General features: G+C 40.6%; 1 protein-coding gene across 1 annotated transcript; it reads right to left on the reverse strand.

Moving 5' to 3' along the window:
- Positions 1 to 557: 557 nt before the first annotated feature.
- Positions 558 to 17061, reverse strand: gnrhr4 (gonadotropin releasing hormone receptor 4). The gene is made up of 4 exons (XM_026175987.1): positions 16993 to 17061; positions 15946 to 16483; positions 4141 to 4345; positions 558 to 1419 (listed from the first exon to the last, which is right to left on the reverse strand). The coding sequence occupies exons 2-4, from the start codon at positions 16459 to 16461 to the stop codon at positions 956 to 958; spliced, it is 1185 nt and encodes a 394-aa protein (XP_026031772.1). The 5' UTR covers positions 16462 to 16483; positions 16993 to 17061; the 3' UTR covers positions 558 to 955.
- Positions 17062 to 17981: the final 920 nt, after the last annotated feature.

Genomic DNA, 17981 nt, shown 5'->3' on the forward strand with positions numbered 1-17981 from the left:
TTTTCTGTTAATTTTCTATGCTGTTTACATTGGGTTATTGCACCACTGTAACATTGTAATAAATCTGCCGGCTGTTCAACACTCAATTCTCTCAAATTTATTTTACTCCTCTCGAATCTAGTCTATAAGTTTAATCCTACTATACTAAGCAGGTGTTACAATATCATAAGGTTTAACTGACTGTATGAATTCATTCTTAAATCTAAACAGAAGTTAATCAGTAGAAAATATAAGATTACAACAACTGGATTTGTAGTATTATTATTATTATTTTAATCAGATGCACTGCATTGCTCTATTTTGATGACAGATGTACATTAAACTGGTGGGAAATCTCTTACTGTTTGTGAATTAACAAAGCAAAAAGCTGAAGTTTTTATTCAATAAATAAACACATAAATACATTCACATTACAACATCTTGCAGAACAGAAGCAGCACAATGCAAACATTTACTAATGACCACTATTTTGAGGGAGCAAAGGTTTATGTGATGTTTGATTTACTGATAACTTTTTAATACAAAGCTTCAAAATCCAGATATTTTCTTTAGCCTCAGTCACAGAAAGCAACACAGATACTAATACTAATGTGAAATATCCAAATGGCTCTCCTCAAAGATGTTTTTTAGAGCCTTCACTCGAGTCAGATTTTGGTGCAGCACATTAAACACAGAACTGATTTTGGACATGCAGTCAGTATCAACAACATGCTGCATAGGCTCACATTTAATACATTTAATTTGTCTGTACTGAGTCACCCTCAGCCAATGTGGCAGTGCTCTTTCAGATCATATAAGAGGCTTTCGATGTATTAAGTGTGAGAAACCACAGGATTATTGAACTCAAGGTAAGCTATAATACAACATCAATTATATCGGTGGAACATGAACAGATTTATAACACAAAAAGATTTCATTGAGAGAAACACATTCATTTATGGAATTATTTAAGCCATCATATCTTGCTGATTGACATGTCTGGGTTTGAGACATGCTTCATGATGTTGCTTTCTCTTACCACCTCTGTGCTTGCACTGTGAACATCTGAGGCAATCTGCCTGCGAGAGGACAGCCGACTCATTTGTACAAGGCGAGTGTTGTTTTCTAATTCAGTCCGTGCGTTTGAACTTTGACGGCATCTCCTCATACCCTTGTGAAAATGAATGGTAAACAGACCGTAGGTGATGGGATCTAGACAGGCATTGAAAAGGCCAAAAATAAACAGCATATGAGTCAGTGAATGCGAAACTGTCTTTTCCATTTTTTCAGGGAACAACCAATACCACAATCCAAGCAGATAGTACGGGGTCCAGCAGATGATGAATGACGTCACAATGACAATGCTCATTTTAAGAGTTCTCATCCGAGCTTTAGGGATGTTATTGTGGGATCGGCGTAGATGAACATCTCTTGACAGGACTGGAAGAAAAGAAAGCACCACGTCCGTTACTCCATGTCTCCCTGAAAATATACATTCATGTGAAGAAAAGCCTGTTCACAGCACTCTATGCACCCTTACTGCAATCCATAGGAATGATTCACTTGATTAAGTATTCATCAGCAAGTGTAAGCACCTCTGTTAAAGCAAAAAAATTGGTAGAGGTTTTGGACTGGAGCATTTAGATTTCTATTCACATGATGCAAAATCTTCCCAGCGGTGGACATATCATCAAAGTCACCGCAAGGTCGACTGTACAGCAGCTCAAGAGCTACATCTAAACTCTACAGGTCTCAGTTAGCATGTTACGTTATGATGAATATGATCCCTTTTGGAAGGACTGCCAAGAAAAAGCCTCTGCTCACTGAGAACAACATGGCAGCACAGCTTAAGCTTGCAATGTGAACAAACCACAAGACTTGGAGCCAAAAGTGGAAATGTTTGGCCATGATTCACAGTGCCACATTTGGAGAAAACAAAACACAATCAGCACAAACACCTCATACCAGCTGTTAGTGGTGGTGGACAGGGGAGGATTTGGGCTGGTTTTGCTGGCACAGCACCTGTGGAACCTTGAAAACATTGAGCCAAACATGCAACAGGACTTTGGGACTCAATTACTAATATTCTCATGGAAATCTACATAAAAAATCTGTTGGAAGGCAAAATTACTGTCGAACTTATGAAACGGGCATATTTTGTTCCCACCACTATGCGTATGTTAGAAGATCAGAATCATTCAGAACCAGCAGCTTTGCGCAATCGCCACTGCTCAGTACCTGTTTCTCTATATAATTAAATATTTTAACCTTGAGGTGAAGCAGAAAAATCAGTCAAGATGTTGTAAGAGAGAAGCCTCAGTCAGTGTTTTGAACCCATTGAGATGGGGTTGGCAGCTTCTGCAAGCAACGCCTAACCGTTGCTATGGGGTTTGGTAGGTGGAAAGCCTACAATTTGGTGATGCAACGATTACGGACTTGATTGGTTGTTGTTTTGGTTATTGCAACAGGTAGAACAATTTGACAAACCACGGGTTTGTATTTATGGGAGGGGGTGTTATGGCCCTATTAGGGCCTCCTCCTGAAGTTGCCTGTGTGGGCATCTCTCCTGCCTTAGTGCCACCTTTTTCTTTTGTACAGCTGACTCACATCAGCAATTAAAGGTATTTAAGGGCAGAGAAAGGTGAGCTCTGGTGGCAGAGTGTCATGTGAGTGGTTGCAGCTAGTGAGCTGTGTGTTTGCGTGTTTTCAGCTAGTGAGATTGTTTTGTTTTGTGATTGTTTGCTCCTGCTTGGTGGAGATGAGTGTGTTTGTTTGCTAACCCTTTTTTGACTTGCTTTTCAGTTTACGCTTGAGTTTTGTTTTGTTTCTTTAAATGGCTTGTCCGTCTCTTTTAGTTGAGTTATTAATAGAAAGTTATTAATAAAACTCTTTCATTTAACCATTTTGCCAATTTGTCTCCTTTTTCTGATCCGGACACCTTTTGTTACTTTCCCTCATCGCCTGGACCCTTTTAGGGGAACATAACAACCTCTAAGGCATGAAATGAGTAGAAAGTCTGAATGTAGAAAGTTGAATAATAGAGTCTGAGGTGCAAGGAAGAAGCCAGAAGAAGCTTAGTTTTATGTTTCCATGGAGTGACGAAAATATAAATAAAAAAGCAAGACTGAAACTAAAATAACAGGAGTACTCAATATAATTTCCTCTGAGACATTTACTGTGCCTCAAGCAAAAAAATGTTTGGAATTAAAGTTGGTATGAAAAATACTAACAGAGTACAAGAAAAAGTAGAAAAGGACAAAGTGGAGGACAAGGACCAGTAAGCCTAATCTGTCAGCTCCACATGAGAAACTCACTGCAATGAATAAAATAAATCCTCATTCTCAAGAATCCATTTTCGGTACCAAGAAATTATACTGTAAGTGACGACATATGATAATAATAGAAGCTATTTTAAATGACTAATAAGAACATTTAACATAAGGTGATATAAGAGATAATGGAACAAGTTTGAACTCACAGACGGATTAGGGCCACGACTGCAGTGATGCTGCTGCACAGGTCTGTTGTGGAGATGACAGATCTCCAACATCACCTATGGTCATGAGCTTTGGGTACTAACCGATACAAGCGGCGGAAATAAGCTTTTTTCAAAGGGTGGCTGTGCTTTCCCTTAGCAGCAGTATGTTATTTTCTTTATATACCTTTTTTTTGTAATTCTGAGCATTTTGTGGCTCAAGGAGGTTTTTACAACTGTAAACAATGACCAAAAAAGCATAATAATAATTTTAATTATTATTGTTATTATTAGTAGGCCTATTTAACCATGCTGTCATTTGTTCTTATGCATGGTTGAAGGGATTTCTGAATTTGTTCCTAAAATATGAACAAATTCAGGTATAAAAATACATTTTGGATTTGTGTGTGAAACATTCGTATTCCTCAACCTAAGTGAAATGCTGTGGCGGGACCTTAAGAGAACTTTGTATAAACAAATGCCTACAAAACCTGAATGACCTGAAGTAACATTTCATAAGTAAAGAAGAGTGGGCTAAAGTTCCTCCAAAATAATGTGAGAGAAAATCGTACAGAAAAGTTATTACTTAGGTTACTGCTGCTAAAAAATGACTGAGTAATTCAGGTCTACTTTCTTTTTCACGACTGTTTTTTGAAGCCTTCGAAAAAATAAAAGTAAACACTCACAGTTATTCCGAGCCATGCGGCTGGATATCTCAATGAGGATTCGTGTGTAGCAGAAGATCATGATGGCCAAAGGTAGAAGGAAGAGGCACACAAACGTGAACATGTTGTAAAGGGTCTCCTGCCAGCGCTGGACAAAACTGCCATGGGTGGTGCACTGGGTGAACTTCTCTGGCACCGTGATGGTCACATTGCGAAATATAAACATCTGGATAAAAAGAGACGAGAAAAGTTCTACTGAGCGATGGCACTGCATCCTCGTGATCTATCCTGTAGTCAAGCATGATGTAAGTGGATCATGAATATTTAGTGATCAGTTAATCTAATAAGAAAGTAAAACTGAACACAGTGATATTTTACCATATGCTTGCATAGAATAACACTTAAAGGTGTTTTCTGATCAAATGCTTGGGTCTGAAAATGCTTGGTTAAGGCCTCGTCTTTCATCCTGGGATTGACACTTTGCTGAAGTTAGCAAAGGATACTGGTTTTCTTTAAAACCCTTCAACTGGAAATGCTTTAGAAATTCAAATCTCTGCATGGAGGTGGTGTGGGCATTACAGTCTCTGCCATAGTTACTGTAAAAACATCTGAGAGATAATTGTGAATAAGCACAATTTCTTCTTTTTTTGTCTGTTAAAATCATTTTTGTCTGTTTTACTGTCTTTACAGATCCTCTAATCGATATTGAATCCACAGCCAGCAAGCGAAATGTTCATTCTGACACATTTTAAGGCAGTTGGACCTCGTCAATAATTGTTGTCTGAAAATCTGTGAATAAGAGCAACAAGTGTGAGTACCTGTATAGTATAGCTGTTTATTACATCCCCCACTCAAGCAAAGTATCCCCAGTTCAGTTCTGGGAGAAGCCACAAATCTCTTTGGGCATGTGGTGCCAAAGGCTGCCAAATCAAACATGTGCAGCTTCCCTTTGGGGTGACTCCCTATCAATGAGGGAGAAGCTGAAAGTAGGGATTTCCAGACTGGTTAAAAAGATCCTAGCTACAGTACCAGGAAGAGAGTAAAAAATAGGGATCATCCAATAATTTTAGGGTTAAGGCTGCACTTCTGGCCCTTTATGTTTACATGTCAAGGTATCCTTAAGCAAGGAAGAGACTCCCAGTTGCTACTGATAGACAGGTCATTACTTTGAGTGCATTATTATAACTCATAACTCATAATTCACAATATAATTGCAATCCATTTAATACTTCCATACAAAGAGAAATGATGATTGCTTTCACAATAGAACAGTTTTAAAAAACTGTTAACTTAGACGTGCATTACTTTAGTAGATATTATTTCTGTTTAAGATTCAGCACTATTCATTACATGATAGTCCTCAATGTCTTGCTGGAATATACCTGATGAAAGTAAAGCACCAAGTAATCGAACGTGCTGCTTTTGCTGCTGGGCTGCAGTGCAATTACTTGAGGGCTGCTGTGGCTCAGGTGGTAGAGGGTTATCCACTAATGACAGAAGTCAGTGAGATTTTGATGCCCTCGAACCAAGCTTTTAGAAAAACATGTTGCTGGAAAACACGCTCAAAATTAGGACTTGTTTTCTGAAGAACAAAAACACTTTTCAGCTTCAGAATGTAATATTTGTTGTTGTCCTATATCAACTTAAAAAGAAATATTTGCATTCTGTTTGGAAAGCTTAGTTCCAAATCTGAACTCATAATATGTTGCTGTTTTTACGTTAAAAAATTAAAAAACAATTTTATGTTTCACAATCTGAATGCTTCTAGTTTTCAAATCTGCTTTATTATGTGTTCATGAAGATACACAAATAGACAGTCACAGTGTTTCTAGGGAAAGTCAAACCTCGGGGCTCAAGCATTTAGTTTGGATTTGAAGTGTCTGTGGGAAGAGAAAAGAAACAAACAGCAGCAGAATTGCTCCTGCAATTTTGCTAAAACATAAACTGGAGTTTGTTGGCGGCTCTCACATAAATGAGAAACGTGTTGTAAATTGGTAAATGCATGCATTTTCTTCCCAGGTATGAATAGGCACGTGTGAGCAAGACACTTTTGTTATTAAAAATCGTACCATGAATGAGCCCAATCGAATTTATACACTTTTCATGGAAAAGTGTATAAAGTCATGTTTCTGTTGAATGTTTATCAGTGTGGGACCCCAGTAAGATTCCCACCTGTACTAGAAGAGCTACCATCTGGCTCCCTTCCACACTTTCACTTCCAGTTTGGCTCTCAAAGGCTACGTGGAAGAACCTCCCCGCTCCTCACCCAACATTTATACTGGTGAGAGAGCTCCTGACATTTTTCAGAGCAAAAGTGGAGCAGGGTATTAATTAGAGAATGTGCTCATAATATAACAGTATGAGGCTGAAGGCGATGTCATTGCTATTGATGTTTTAAAGCGACGTAGACATCGCTTCAACAAATTGGTAAGGGGAGAAATAAAATGCCGTTGGCAGAATTTCAGTGGAACATCCAGTAAAAACGTTTAACCAGCAGTCTCTCTGGTTTTCAAGCTTAAATTGCTGAATGAAGTGCAACCTTATCTGTAATACAGTATATGCATATAACAAACTGTCCTTTTATATCACCTCCTAGCATTGGGATATATGTACAGTATATTAGTTTACATGCTGACTTTCAGTATGAGGCATTGGGAGATTTGTTAGTGTGACCTTACCCAGCAGAGAAATGATCATTTCATCTCTGGTAACTAAAGATCACACTGCTCTTTTGATACAAAGCTGGGGAAAAAAAGTGAAGATATGCACACCCTGCATACCATCTATAAATTTTAGTATAATTCATGCATCCATAAAGTATTCTGGGTTTAATCTTGTTCTGATTGTTTTCTGATGAAATCGTGGGACTCGAGCATGCACGACTGCATTAACATTTGCTGTTCTCTTTTGGTCTGTGAAGAGTTCGAAATAATCAAGAGAGGGTTTTTTTTTCCTTTTTTCTTGGTTTTCAGCGGAAGAGGTTTTGAGAGGTCATGGACTTTGGTTACTCGGTGTTGTGCATTATGTGTACAGCGAACAAATTTGAGGGAAGAAAACTGAGAGCTTTAAGTTATTCGCTAATATATATTCTGTGTAATAAGTCACTGAAAAAAATGCATTGCACTTGCAACATAAATATCTTTGTGTGTAACATACACTCACCAGCCAGTTTGTTAAGGTATACCTTGCTAGTACTGGGTTGGACTGCCCTTTTTGCCTTCAGAACTGCCATAATGCATAATAAGATGCTGGAAACATTCCTCAGAGATTCTGGTCCATACTGACATGATAGCATCACGCAGTTACTGCAGCTATGTCGATATGAATCTCCAATTTCACAACATTCCAAAGGCGCTCTATTAGATTCAGGTCTGGTAACTTTGGCCATTTGAAAACAGTGAACACGTTTTTATGTTCAAGAAAGCAATTTGAAATGATTTGAGCTTCATGACATTGTGTTTTATCCTTCTGGAAATAGTCACTGGAAAATGGGTACACTGCGATCATAAAGGGATGGGCATGGTCAGTAAAGAAAATCAAGCAGGGCTGAAAGTGTGCCAATAAGAAGAAGATATCTCCCACACTATTACACCACCACCAGGACTCTAAACTATTGATACTGTACAAGACAAGAAGGATCCGTGGTTTCATGCTGGGGTGGAAATTGAGACTCATCTGACCAGGCAAACTTTTTAGAATCTGGTCCATCTAACTATCTAATCGTCAATATTTGTCCTGCCCACATATGTAGATCTCTAATTGGAGCACAACATTTGTAAAGTCTGATTACAACAGATTTACAATAAACAGCATATATGGACAAATTTGCATTTTATGGCTGAAAAAGTCCACCTAAGAAACAGAGAGAGGAATGACAATGTCTGGCAGTGAAGCGAGGACAAGACAACAGAATATATAGGAATATGCAGAAGAGTGCAGAGGATTGATGTGGCGTTCCTGCTGGATCTTCCTGTTACAATGCAAGAGAGAGCATTAGAGGGGAGGTTATAAGAATCTGTGGCCCAAAGGAGCCACAAGATAGCCAGTGATTCACAGCACAGTACCTCTGTCCTTAGAAGACTCATGTTTACCTCCTGCGGTATCTGATTTTTGATGCTGCTAGTTTACATGTTTTGTTCTGAGCAGTTTTAAATGTTTTTTTTGTTTTGTTTTTGCTGTTGTAACTGTAGTTTCCTCCATTGTATGATCCTTGAAGGACACATTTCCCCTAAGAACTTTAAGTGGTCTTTTTTTCTTTTTTAAGTAGAATGTAAAATCTTGTCCTTTTGAAATGGACATCTCATTCAGTTGGCTACAAAAAAGCATTGAGATGTTTAAAAGAAATTATTCTGGTATAATAAGCGTTCAGGATTGTCTGTCATTCTGACAAAAATCTTTATTTGTATTTTACCACTTGAGTTTAAACAGTGGCAGAAGAATTTGTAATTTTGGTAGAAATGATTTATTCTTTGACACAAAAGTTTCAAGTGTGTTACAACCTTTTAGCATTTTGTTTTATATGAGCTGTTTTAAGAAACTTATATTCAATTAATGTATGTTTCAAGTAAGATTTATAGATAGAAAAAAAAACGTAAACAAAAGAAGCAACACAAAAAGGGAAAGAAATATTACAAAAAGGGAAGCGCAGAAACAATATTAAACAGTTACTTCTATTTTTAATGTGGGGGACTTGCTAGGACATCCTATTAAATTATTTTATGCTGCATTGCGTTTTTTCATAATTTTAAGAAAATCAGGACACACATGCTGATTTGATTCCCAAACTCATGAAATATTCCTTAAAGACATATATAAGTCTAAAATTAGTCTCCAGGGCACAGTAATGATCAAAGCTAAAAAGTGAGCTGATAACACTGTAATAAACGTAATATTTTACATATACAACTTGCAAATAATTTTCCTGCAGTATATAATGTGTTACAGTGTGTCAAACTCTCCGCCTAAAGATGGGTTTCTTATGCATATTCCTGCTTTATAAAATTACACCTGTGTGTAACATTAAAGATAAATACCCCGGAGTACCTGAAAATCAGCCCAATCAGACATTATTGAAAGTGGCCAATGACCACAGGGGTATGTGAAAATGGGAAAACCTCAGTCCATCCATGCACCCATCCTTTTATATAACTACTTATTCAGCAGTTGTGTGTGGCTGTTGTCTGTGCCAGCAGGGCAAAAAGCATGGTACACCCTGGACAGGCTGTCAGCAAAAAATCCTGTGTGGCCAGTGAATTTCTTAATCTGGTTTTTGCTCCTATAGCCATAGACTTTATAAAAGAAGAATGTAGTCACCATTTGATTTGGTCATTTGGTCAGTAGGATCCCAATTTGAAGCTTCAAACTGAGTGTGTTCAATATCACCATTTTGGTGTTTTGTAGGGGTGCAACAATACACAAAATTCTCGGTTCGGTTCAATACTTTGGTGTCACGGTTCGATATTTTTTCGATACAAAAAAATGTTCATGCTTTTTTAATTTGTCATTTATTAAAATTACAAATATATATTTTAACTCAAAAGTACAGTTTTTAAATTTAATGTTGCTAAAACAACAAAGGGATAAAATAATAAATCTATCTGATCGAGAAATCACTCATCTTTGGAAAAGAGAGTTTATTACAGAGAAATGGATCTTTCCGTTTTCGAGTTTTGGATATGATTTTGGAGTATATCTTCGCAGTAGCGATTGACCGCAAAGTAAAGCTACCGGAAATGTACAACCCCACATCCAGTCTCAAACCAGGAAGTTATTATTTTCTCGTGCACGGGGTCAATTCTCAGCAGCATATTAAACATATCAGGTCCCCATAAGGAGAATCATGCTGGGGCGGTAGTTACACTCACAGTAGCACAGGAACAGAGCAGGAGGGAGAGAGAGAGAGAAAGAGAGCCAGGGACAACAAGGTCACATTAGAAAGGTATAGTAATCATCCACAACTATTTTCAGTTGCAGATGATAAAGGGTTCAGAAAGTTTATTCATGCAGGTCCGTATGACAGAGAATATGCATCTTCTTTATGTTTTCATATTTTAATTTATATTTAATTGTGTTGTGGTTTGCAGTGTTTTGTGTTGTTTCGCTTTAAATTTGTAAAAGGAAAAAGCTGAAAATCTAAATAGTTAAAAGTTGAAATGTGAATAGTTGATTTTTCTATTATATGATTTATTTATTACATTTTATGTGGAGTGAATAAATAAAAGTATATTTACGGTGGCCCCTACAGACAAAGCACATACAAACTTCAAATCATGTACAAACCCTGAAGCACGTACAAACTCCAAAACATGTACAAGCTCCAAAACACGTAAAAACTCAGAAGCACAAAAAAAAATTTAAAACACGTACAAAAGACAACACAAGTGCTCCAGGATGCTGGGCGCAGTGTTGAGCTTTTGTTACCTAGTGGCTACACAAGCCAGCAAGTACCAACGACCGGATTTGGTGTGTGGTAATAACAGGTAAATGAACTTTTTTAAAAATTTATTATTTGACTATATATGACTGCTTGTGTATAAATACACAATATAAATTGTGTAATTTAAGTGATCTAGGTAGCTCTGTTTTGGAAGTTCAGTTCATGCTAGAAATGTGTTTTGGAGTTTGTATGTGCTTCAAATTCAAAAATTCAAATTCAGATTTTATTTGTCACGTACACAGTCATACACAGTACGATATGTAGTGAAATGCTTGGACAACTACTCGTGACCTAAAGAAAACAAAAAAAGGAAAGGCTATGAATAAGATAGGAAATAAATATGCAAAATTAAAAAGGGTAAATTTAACTAGGAAGGAATAAAATATAAATTAAGGTTAAAAATGAAATAACTGTACAACACAAATTAGAATGAAGGGTAAATTTAACTGGGAAGAATAAGATAAAATATATAAATTAAAGTTGAAAATAAAATAACTGTACAACAAAATACACAATACACAATATAGAACTATATAAGAATGTATGAAGAAATCTAAATATAAATAAATATATACACAATAACAGCAGCTGTACAAGTATTAACTGGAAATGAAGAATATAGTGACCAGTGTTGTGCAAAAACAATGTCCAGAAAGTCCAGTGTGTGTGTAAGAACCATATGTGTGGGTCAGTACTGTGTGGTGGTGTGATTGAGAGACCGTATCGCCTGCGGGAAGAAGCTCCTCCTCAGTCTCTCTGTGTTGGTCTTCAGGGAGCGGAATCGCTTTCCTGACCTCAACAGAGAGAACAGTCTGTTGTTGGGATGGCTGAGGTCCTTCACGATCTTCCTGGCCTTGGTCCGGCACCGCCTGCTGTAGATTGAGTGCAGGTCAGGGAGCTCGGAGCGGATGGTGCGCTCAGCTGACCGCACAACCCTCTGTAGAGCTCGTCTGTCCTGCATGGTGCTGTTCCCGAACCAGGTTAAGATGTTTCCCGCCAGGATGCTCTCTATGGTGCACGAGTAAAAGTTCCTGAGCACCTTGGAGGGCAGTTGGAAGTCTCTCAAGCGTCTGAGGTGGTAGAGACGCTGTCGGGCCTTTTTCACCACGGTGTTGATGTGACAGGACCATGACAGGTCCTGCGTGATGTGAACTCCGAGGTATTTGAAGCTGTCCACTCTCTCCACTGGGCACTCGTTGATGACGGGGGTCTGGTAGTTCCTCTCCTGCTTAGTGCTGAAGTCCACTATCAGCTCCTTTGTCTTACTGACGTTTAGAAGGAGGTTGTTCCTCTGGCACCAGTTCTCCAGATTCCTAATCTCCTTCAGGTAGGCCGTCTCGTTGTTATCAGAGATCAGGCCCACCACGACGGTGTCGTCAGCAAACTTGATGATGGTGGTGGAGCTGGTAGTGGCCACACAGTCATATGTGTACAAAGAGTACAGCAGGGGGCTCAGAACACACCCCTGGGGGGCTCCAGTGCTGAGAGTGGTGGAGGCTGAGACATGTCCGCCCATCCTTACTGCCTGTGGTCTGCCAGTTAGGAAGTTGGAGATCCACTGACACATAGATGAGCTGAGTCCCAGATGCTCCAGCTTGGTGGTGAGTGTGGAGGGAATTATGGTGTTAAATGCAGAGCTGTAGTCTATGAAGAGCATTTTAACATAATTCCCCCTTCTAGTGTCCAAGTGAGTGAGTGATGTGTGGAGGAGATGAGAGATGGCATCGTCTGTGGAACGATTTGGACGGTAAGCGAACTGTAGTGGGTCCAGTGTGTCTGGTAGTGAAGAAATGATGAAGTCTCTGACCAGGCGTTCAAAGCACTTCATCACTACTGAGGTGAGGGCTACAGGGCGATAGTCATTGAGAGAAGCAGGGTGGGGTTTCTTAGGGACAGGAACAATGATGGACTCTTTGAAGCATGTGGGGATCATCGACTGAGATAAAGAGATGTTGAATATCTCAGTGAACACAGGAGCTAGCTGGTATGCGCAGTCTCTTAGGATACGACCTGGGATGCCGTCTGGTCCTGCTGCTTTCCTGGTGTTCACTCTCTTGAAGGCTCTCCTTACTTCATGCTCGGAGATGACGAGCACGTTTCCGGTGCTGGCAGTATCTTCCTGTCTGCAGCCGTTAGCGCCGCTAACACTAGCATTGTTGGAGACCTTAGCTGCAGCCTCGAAGCGAGCATAGAAAGTGTTCAGCTCGTCTGCCAGAGTCACGGCCGCGTTCGTCATACCGGTTGTTGGTGCTTTATAGTCCGTTATTGTCCTTAGTCCCCGCCACAGGCTCCTAGAGTCACTCTGTTGGAGTTGTGACTCTAGTTTCCTCCCGTAGCGCTGCTTCGCCTCTTTCACCGCCCTCCGCACGTTATATGACGCGGCTTTGTACGGGTCCATGTCCCCCGTCATGAGTCCCGTGTTGTAGGCAGCGGTGCGGGATCTCAGAGCGTCGCGGATGGTTTTATCCACCCACGGCTTCTGGTTGGGAAACGTTGTGATAGTCTTTGTCTCCACGGTATCATCCGCTAGTGTCCCGATGAATCCCACAACCGCTTCCGTAAACACGTTGACGTCATCGTCGGAGCTGTTTCTGAACATGCCCCAGTCTGCGTCATCGAGTGCGTCCTGTAACGCGGCCACCGATTGATCCGTCCAGCGCGCGACCTTCCTCTGAACCGGAACTTCCTGTTTCAGCCTTTGTTTGTATTTTGGCATGAGGAAGATGGCGGCGTGATCAGATTTGCCAAACGGGGGGCGGGATTGTGCCTTGTAGCCGTCCTTGACCGTAGTGTAGCAGTGGTCCAGTGTCCTTTCACCCCTGGTGGGGCAGGTGATGTGTTGATAAAAGTTCGGCGCTGCGCGTTTGAGGTTGGCGCTATTAAAGTCCCCCGTCACAATAAGCGCAGCGTCCCGGTGTTGTGTCTGGTGCTGTGTGAGTGCCTCATGCAGCTCGCATAAGGCGGTGACCGTGTCCGCTTGTGGTGGAATATAAACGGCACTTACAATGACCGATGTAAATTCCCGAGGTAGATAAAAAGGACTACACATGATGGACAGTAGTTCCAGATTTGGTGTGCAGGAGCGTGTGAGAGGAACAACGTTCGCACTGTTGCACCAGTTGTTGTTCACCATTAAACACACACCGCCTCCCCTTGACTTCCCCGAGTCCCGTGTCCTGTCCATGCGGTGAACCGAGAAGAACTCGGCCGGCTGGATGGCGTGGTCCGGCACCGCTGGGTTCAGCCATGTCTCGGTGAAGCAGAGGAGATTGCAGTCCCGAATGTCTCTCTGGAACTTTATCCTGGCCCTGAGGTCGTCAAGCTTGTTCTCCAGTGACTGGACGTTGGCGAGCAGGATGCTAGGCAGAGGTGTGCGGTGTGCACGAGCTCTCAGCCTGTTCCTGACGCCGGCTCGCTTCCCTCTAGGCCGCCGCCGCTTCCCTTTGTTCTCCCTCGAGATCTCACTCGGCCAGCTCGGATCCGGAGTTAAAAACTTCGAATTGTGAGTACATTGTATACCAATAGAAACAAGAGTGTCACTGTCATACCTAATGTACCCAATGGTGATGATTTTGCCGATTTAGAAACGCTGAAAACTAACTTAAAAAACAAAGACAAAGAAAAAGTGGTCGGAGCAGTCGTGACGGCAGCCGACCTCACCAGCGCCATCTTCTGGAGTTTGTATGTGTTTTGTCTCTAGGGGCCACCGCATATATTTATATGTAAACATATATAAATAAAACCACTTTTTTTTTTACATTAGTAATTCCTTTTGTGCATAATTTTATATTATTGTTAATAATTAATTAATTAAAGCAACAAAACAACCTGAAGAGCTGGTTCGGAGCCGAAAGAGCCGGCTCTTTTTAGTGATTCGAGCCGAAAGATCCGGTTCTCTAAAAAGAGCTGGAAATCCCATCACTAGTGTCAACACGTTAACTTGCAAACTGCGCTAACGCACTAGTTCCCACCCATGTAATTGAGCATTGCGTGGCACATCCGACATACTGTTTTACTTTTGTCCATGAGGGGCTTACCTTCAGGGTCATACTTCACATGAAGACCAAAATAGTCCCAAAGGCCAGATCTGAATGAGGGTGGGGGAGGTTCAATTTGCCATGTTGCAACAAGCTTAGCTTCTGTCTTGCTAGCTTGTGCTACGCTCAGTGGAACTGCGCTCGACAGTGCAGCCTAGGCGGAGTAGTCGAACGCAGATCCACTGAGCTCTCAACACAGACAGCATCATCAGAAGGAAAGTTGATCAAATAAATTAAAAATGTTGTATTGTTCATACATATGCATACCGAACCAAAGCACTGTATCGAACGGTTCAATATCGATACGAGTATTGTTGCACCCCTAGTGTTTTGATATCAGATGTGAACAGAGAGAATCCTCTTTCCTGACACTTAGAATCTCGATAATTTACAAATGTACAAAAATGACTTTATTCTTTATTCAGTATGACCTGTGGCCTGCAGCTGACACCATAAAATCATCTGAAAAGTGTTTACTGAGGTCAAAGAGTAAAGGGGGCCACGAGAAAGAACAGCATCCACTTTTGACCTGAAACTGAACTTCAAGTAGGTCCCATGTGTGAGCACCTCTGCCACACTGGTTTGTGATAAGCACACTGAAAAGTGTGCAAATTGCATCCAATTTAGTCACATGAACACTGTGTATAACAAGTTATGTTGTGAATTCTTAAGTTCCTGCAGGCAACCTGATGAAGGTCCCCAGCCTCCTTTGTTATGCGCTAACTGAAGGGTAAGGGCATGGGGGGGGGGGGGGGGGGGGGGGGGGCTTCATCAGTCTCACAAAGTTACCAGTCTGGCCTGTTGGACAGCATTGGAAAATGTGAGCTGTTTTTACATATTAAAAAAAAATCATAAAACACATTGAATTTTATAGCTTTTCCGAATGATAAAGACCTGCACCATAGCCCTTCACACTACACCAAAGTAAATAACTAAGAGATAAACAATTTGTTTCTGAAAAAAGGGACAATTTCTGTCAATTAACAAAAAAATTCTGTTTTAAACTTAAAGGTCAGTCTGGCCAATGAGCAACTAGAGCTTTTTCCACATAGAAAAACTGAGATTTATTATTAAACTTCTTTTTCTCATACTAAAATATATGAGAGATCAAATGTGGAATATATTTTTTTAATCATTTATTTAGTTTATTTAGTCTAGAAATTAATGAAATTTATATTGAAACTCAAAAGTGTTTTCATGCGCTTGTATTTAGTTTACCCACGTGGTATTTTCAAATTTTACGATCAAAACTTGAATTTTGGGTTTAAATAAAATTTAAATAAAAATTAATTCACTTTTTTTTCCTCATTAAATTGCAAACTCACAGGGTAGCAACACCATGTCCTCTTTTACCTGAGGGAGTGAAAGGATGACACTCATGGTCCAGGCCACAGCCAACATGACTTTGCTCTTCCTTTTGGCCTCACTGATTCCCAGCGGATTGAGGATGGCGGACTGTCTATCCAAACTAATGACCACTGTCACAAAAGCGCAGGAATACATCGCCACCAGCTTCATGAACATCAGCAGCCTGCAGGCGACGTCCCCCGCCTGCCACTGCACCGTGATGTTCCACACCGCGTCCACCGGCATCACGATGAAAGTCACCAGCAGGTCGGCCACCGTGAGGTTCATGATGAGGATCCGGACGTGTGACTTGCGCCTGCCGCCGCTGCTGGCAGCCCACAGCACGGCCAAGTTGCACACAGCCGACACCGCGCACAGAGCGAAGGTGATGATGACTCTGACTTTGGCTGCTGTGGAGAAAGTGGGAAGCTCGAGCGCGTCTCCATCTGCACTCTTATTGCACGCTGAGGTGGGTCCCTGACAGCTGCCATTCACTGTTTGATCCGTCAGCTGGTGGTACATAGCCTGACGGAGATCGGACTGACTGGACCCAAAAACAAGATTAAAAGAGAAGAAAAGAAAAGTTAGAATGTGTATCTCTTCTCCTCCAACATCTCCAGCGCGGAACTGCAAGTCTGAAAGGGGAAAATAAAATAAAAAATCTTCATTCAACCTGATAATAAATGCAAAAGGTGTTGTGCCTTATGCATATGTGGCATTTTCTACCGAAGAATATATGTCCAGCTTTAATTATATTGCCGAATTGCCTGCTGTGCGCAAACTATCAATAAAAAAATGGAAAGAATACACACAAAGAATGCAGAGGATATAGAAGAACATACAAAATAATTCAAAAAGAGGTAAAGAAAATGCAAAAGAAATAACAAATAAAATAACCGAGATGTAAACATTTCCTAAACTTCTAGTCTCATCCTTTAATTTCTCGCTGTTTCATACCTTCCCATCTTCCTGACGTTATTCCAAAGATAAAGAAAGTCAGGGGGGAATAAATCGGAATTAAACCAATTTATGACCCAGAAATAAACGACTTACCCGCCGTTACCAGTGATCGCTAAAAGAGAGCGTGTTACTGCAGTCACTGCAGCTGTTGCTTCAGACCGCTTCAATCGTCCGCTGTGCAAAATGACAACCAACGCCGTCACTCGGGTTAACCATTCACGAACCGGTGCCGCTCCTAATGTTAGATCTGGAGGAAGACAGACGAATTATTCGGCAAGCTGTGAGGGGGGCGGGGGGATGCTGCTGAGGAGAGTAAGCCTCCTTTACCCAGCTTTATTTTCACTGGAGAAACTTCATCATAACATGGATTTGATGTTTGCTTGGAGCTGCAGAGAAGCATTTTACTTCCCATCAAACTGGGACCATAACAAATACCTTTACTGGTGTTTGAATTCGGTGAAATTTTAAAGCTCTTTCATTTTTGAAGTTTGACGTTTTCTTTGTTGCTGCTAAATTGGAGGGGAAGGCAGTTTTGTTAAATTAAAACAGGCAAACATCCTCCTTTAATCCTCCTGTTACTTTGCGGGTCAGATTGACCCAGAACAGAAGAGATGTCACATGTCATCTGCATCACTACAGAAAACGAAAAAGATCAAAATTATAAAAGAAAATTGTAAAATAATCAATGCCAGTGTTTCTGACACTTTTGGATGAGTAAACATGCCCGAGTCAAATTGACCGGGGAACATAAGTGTTCCTGGAAACCAACATACAACAGGAGGGCTAAGTACTGATGGAAGATAGAACTTGTTACTTTCTGATTATTGTAAATTACATTTCACCTCATCACAATACTATTTTCAAGTGATAATCCTTCCATTTGCGCAACATCTCTAAAATTAGAAATATCCTGTCTCAGAGTGACGCTGAAAAACTAGTTCATGCATTTATTACTTCCAGGCTGGACGACTGCAATTCATTATTATCAGGATGTCCAAGAAACTCACTGAAAAGCCTTCAGCTAATCCAAAATGCTGCAGCAAGAGTGCTGACAGGGACTAGAAAGAGAGAGCATATTTCTC

This window comes from Astatotilapia calliptera, chromosome 7 (assembly GCF_900246225.1).
Source record: "Astatotilapia calliptera chromosome 7, fAstCal1.2, whole genome shotgun sequence".
Lineage (NCBI taxonomy): Eukaryota > Metazoa > Chordata > Actinopteri > Cichliformes > Cichlidae > Astatotilapia > Astatotilapia calliptera.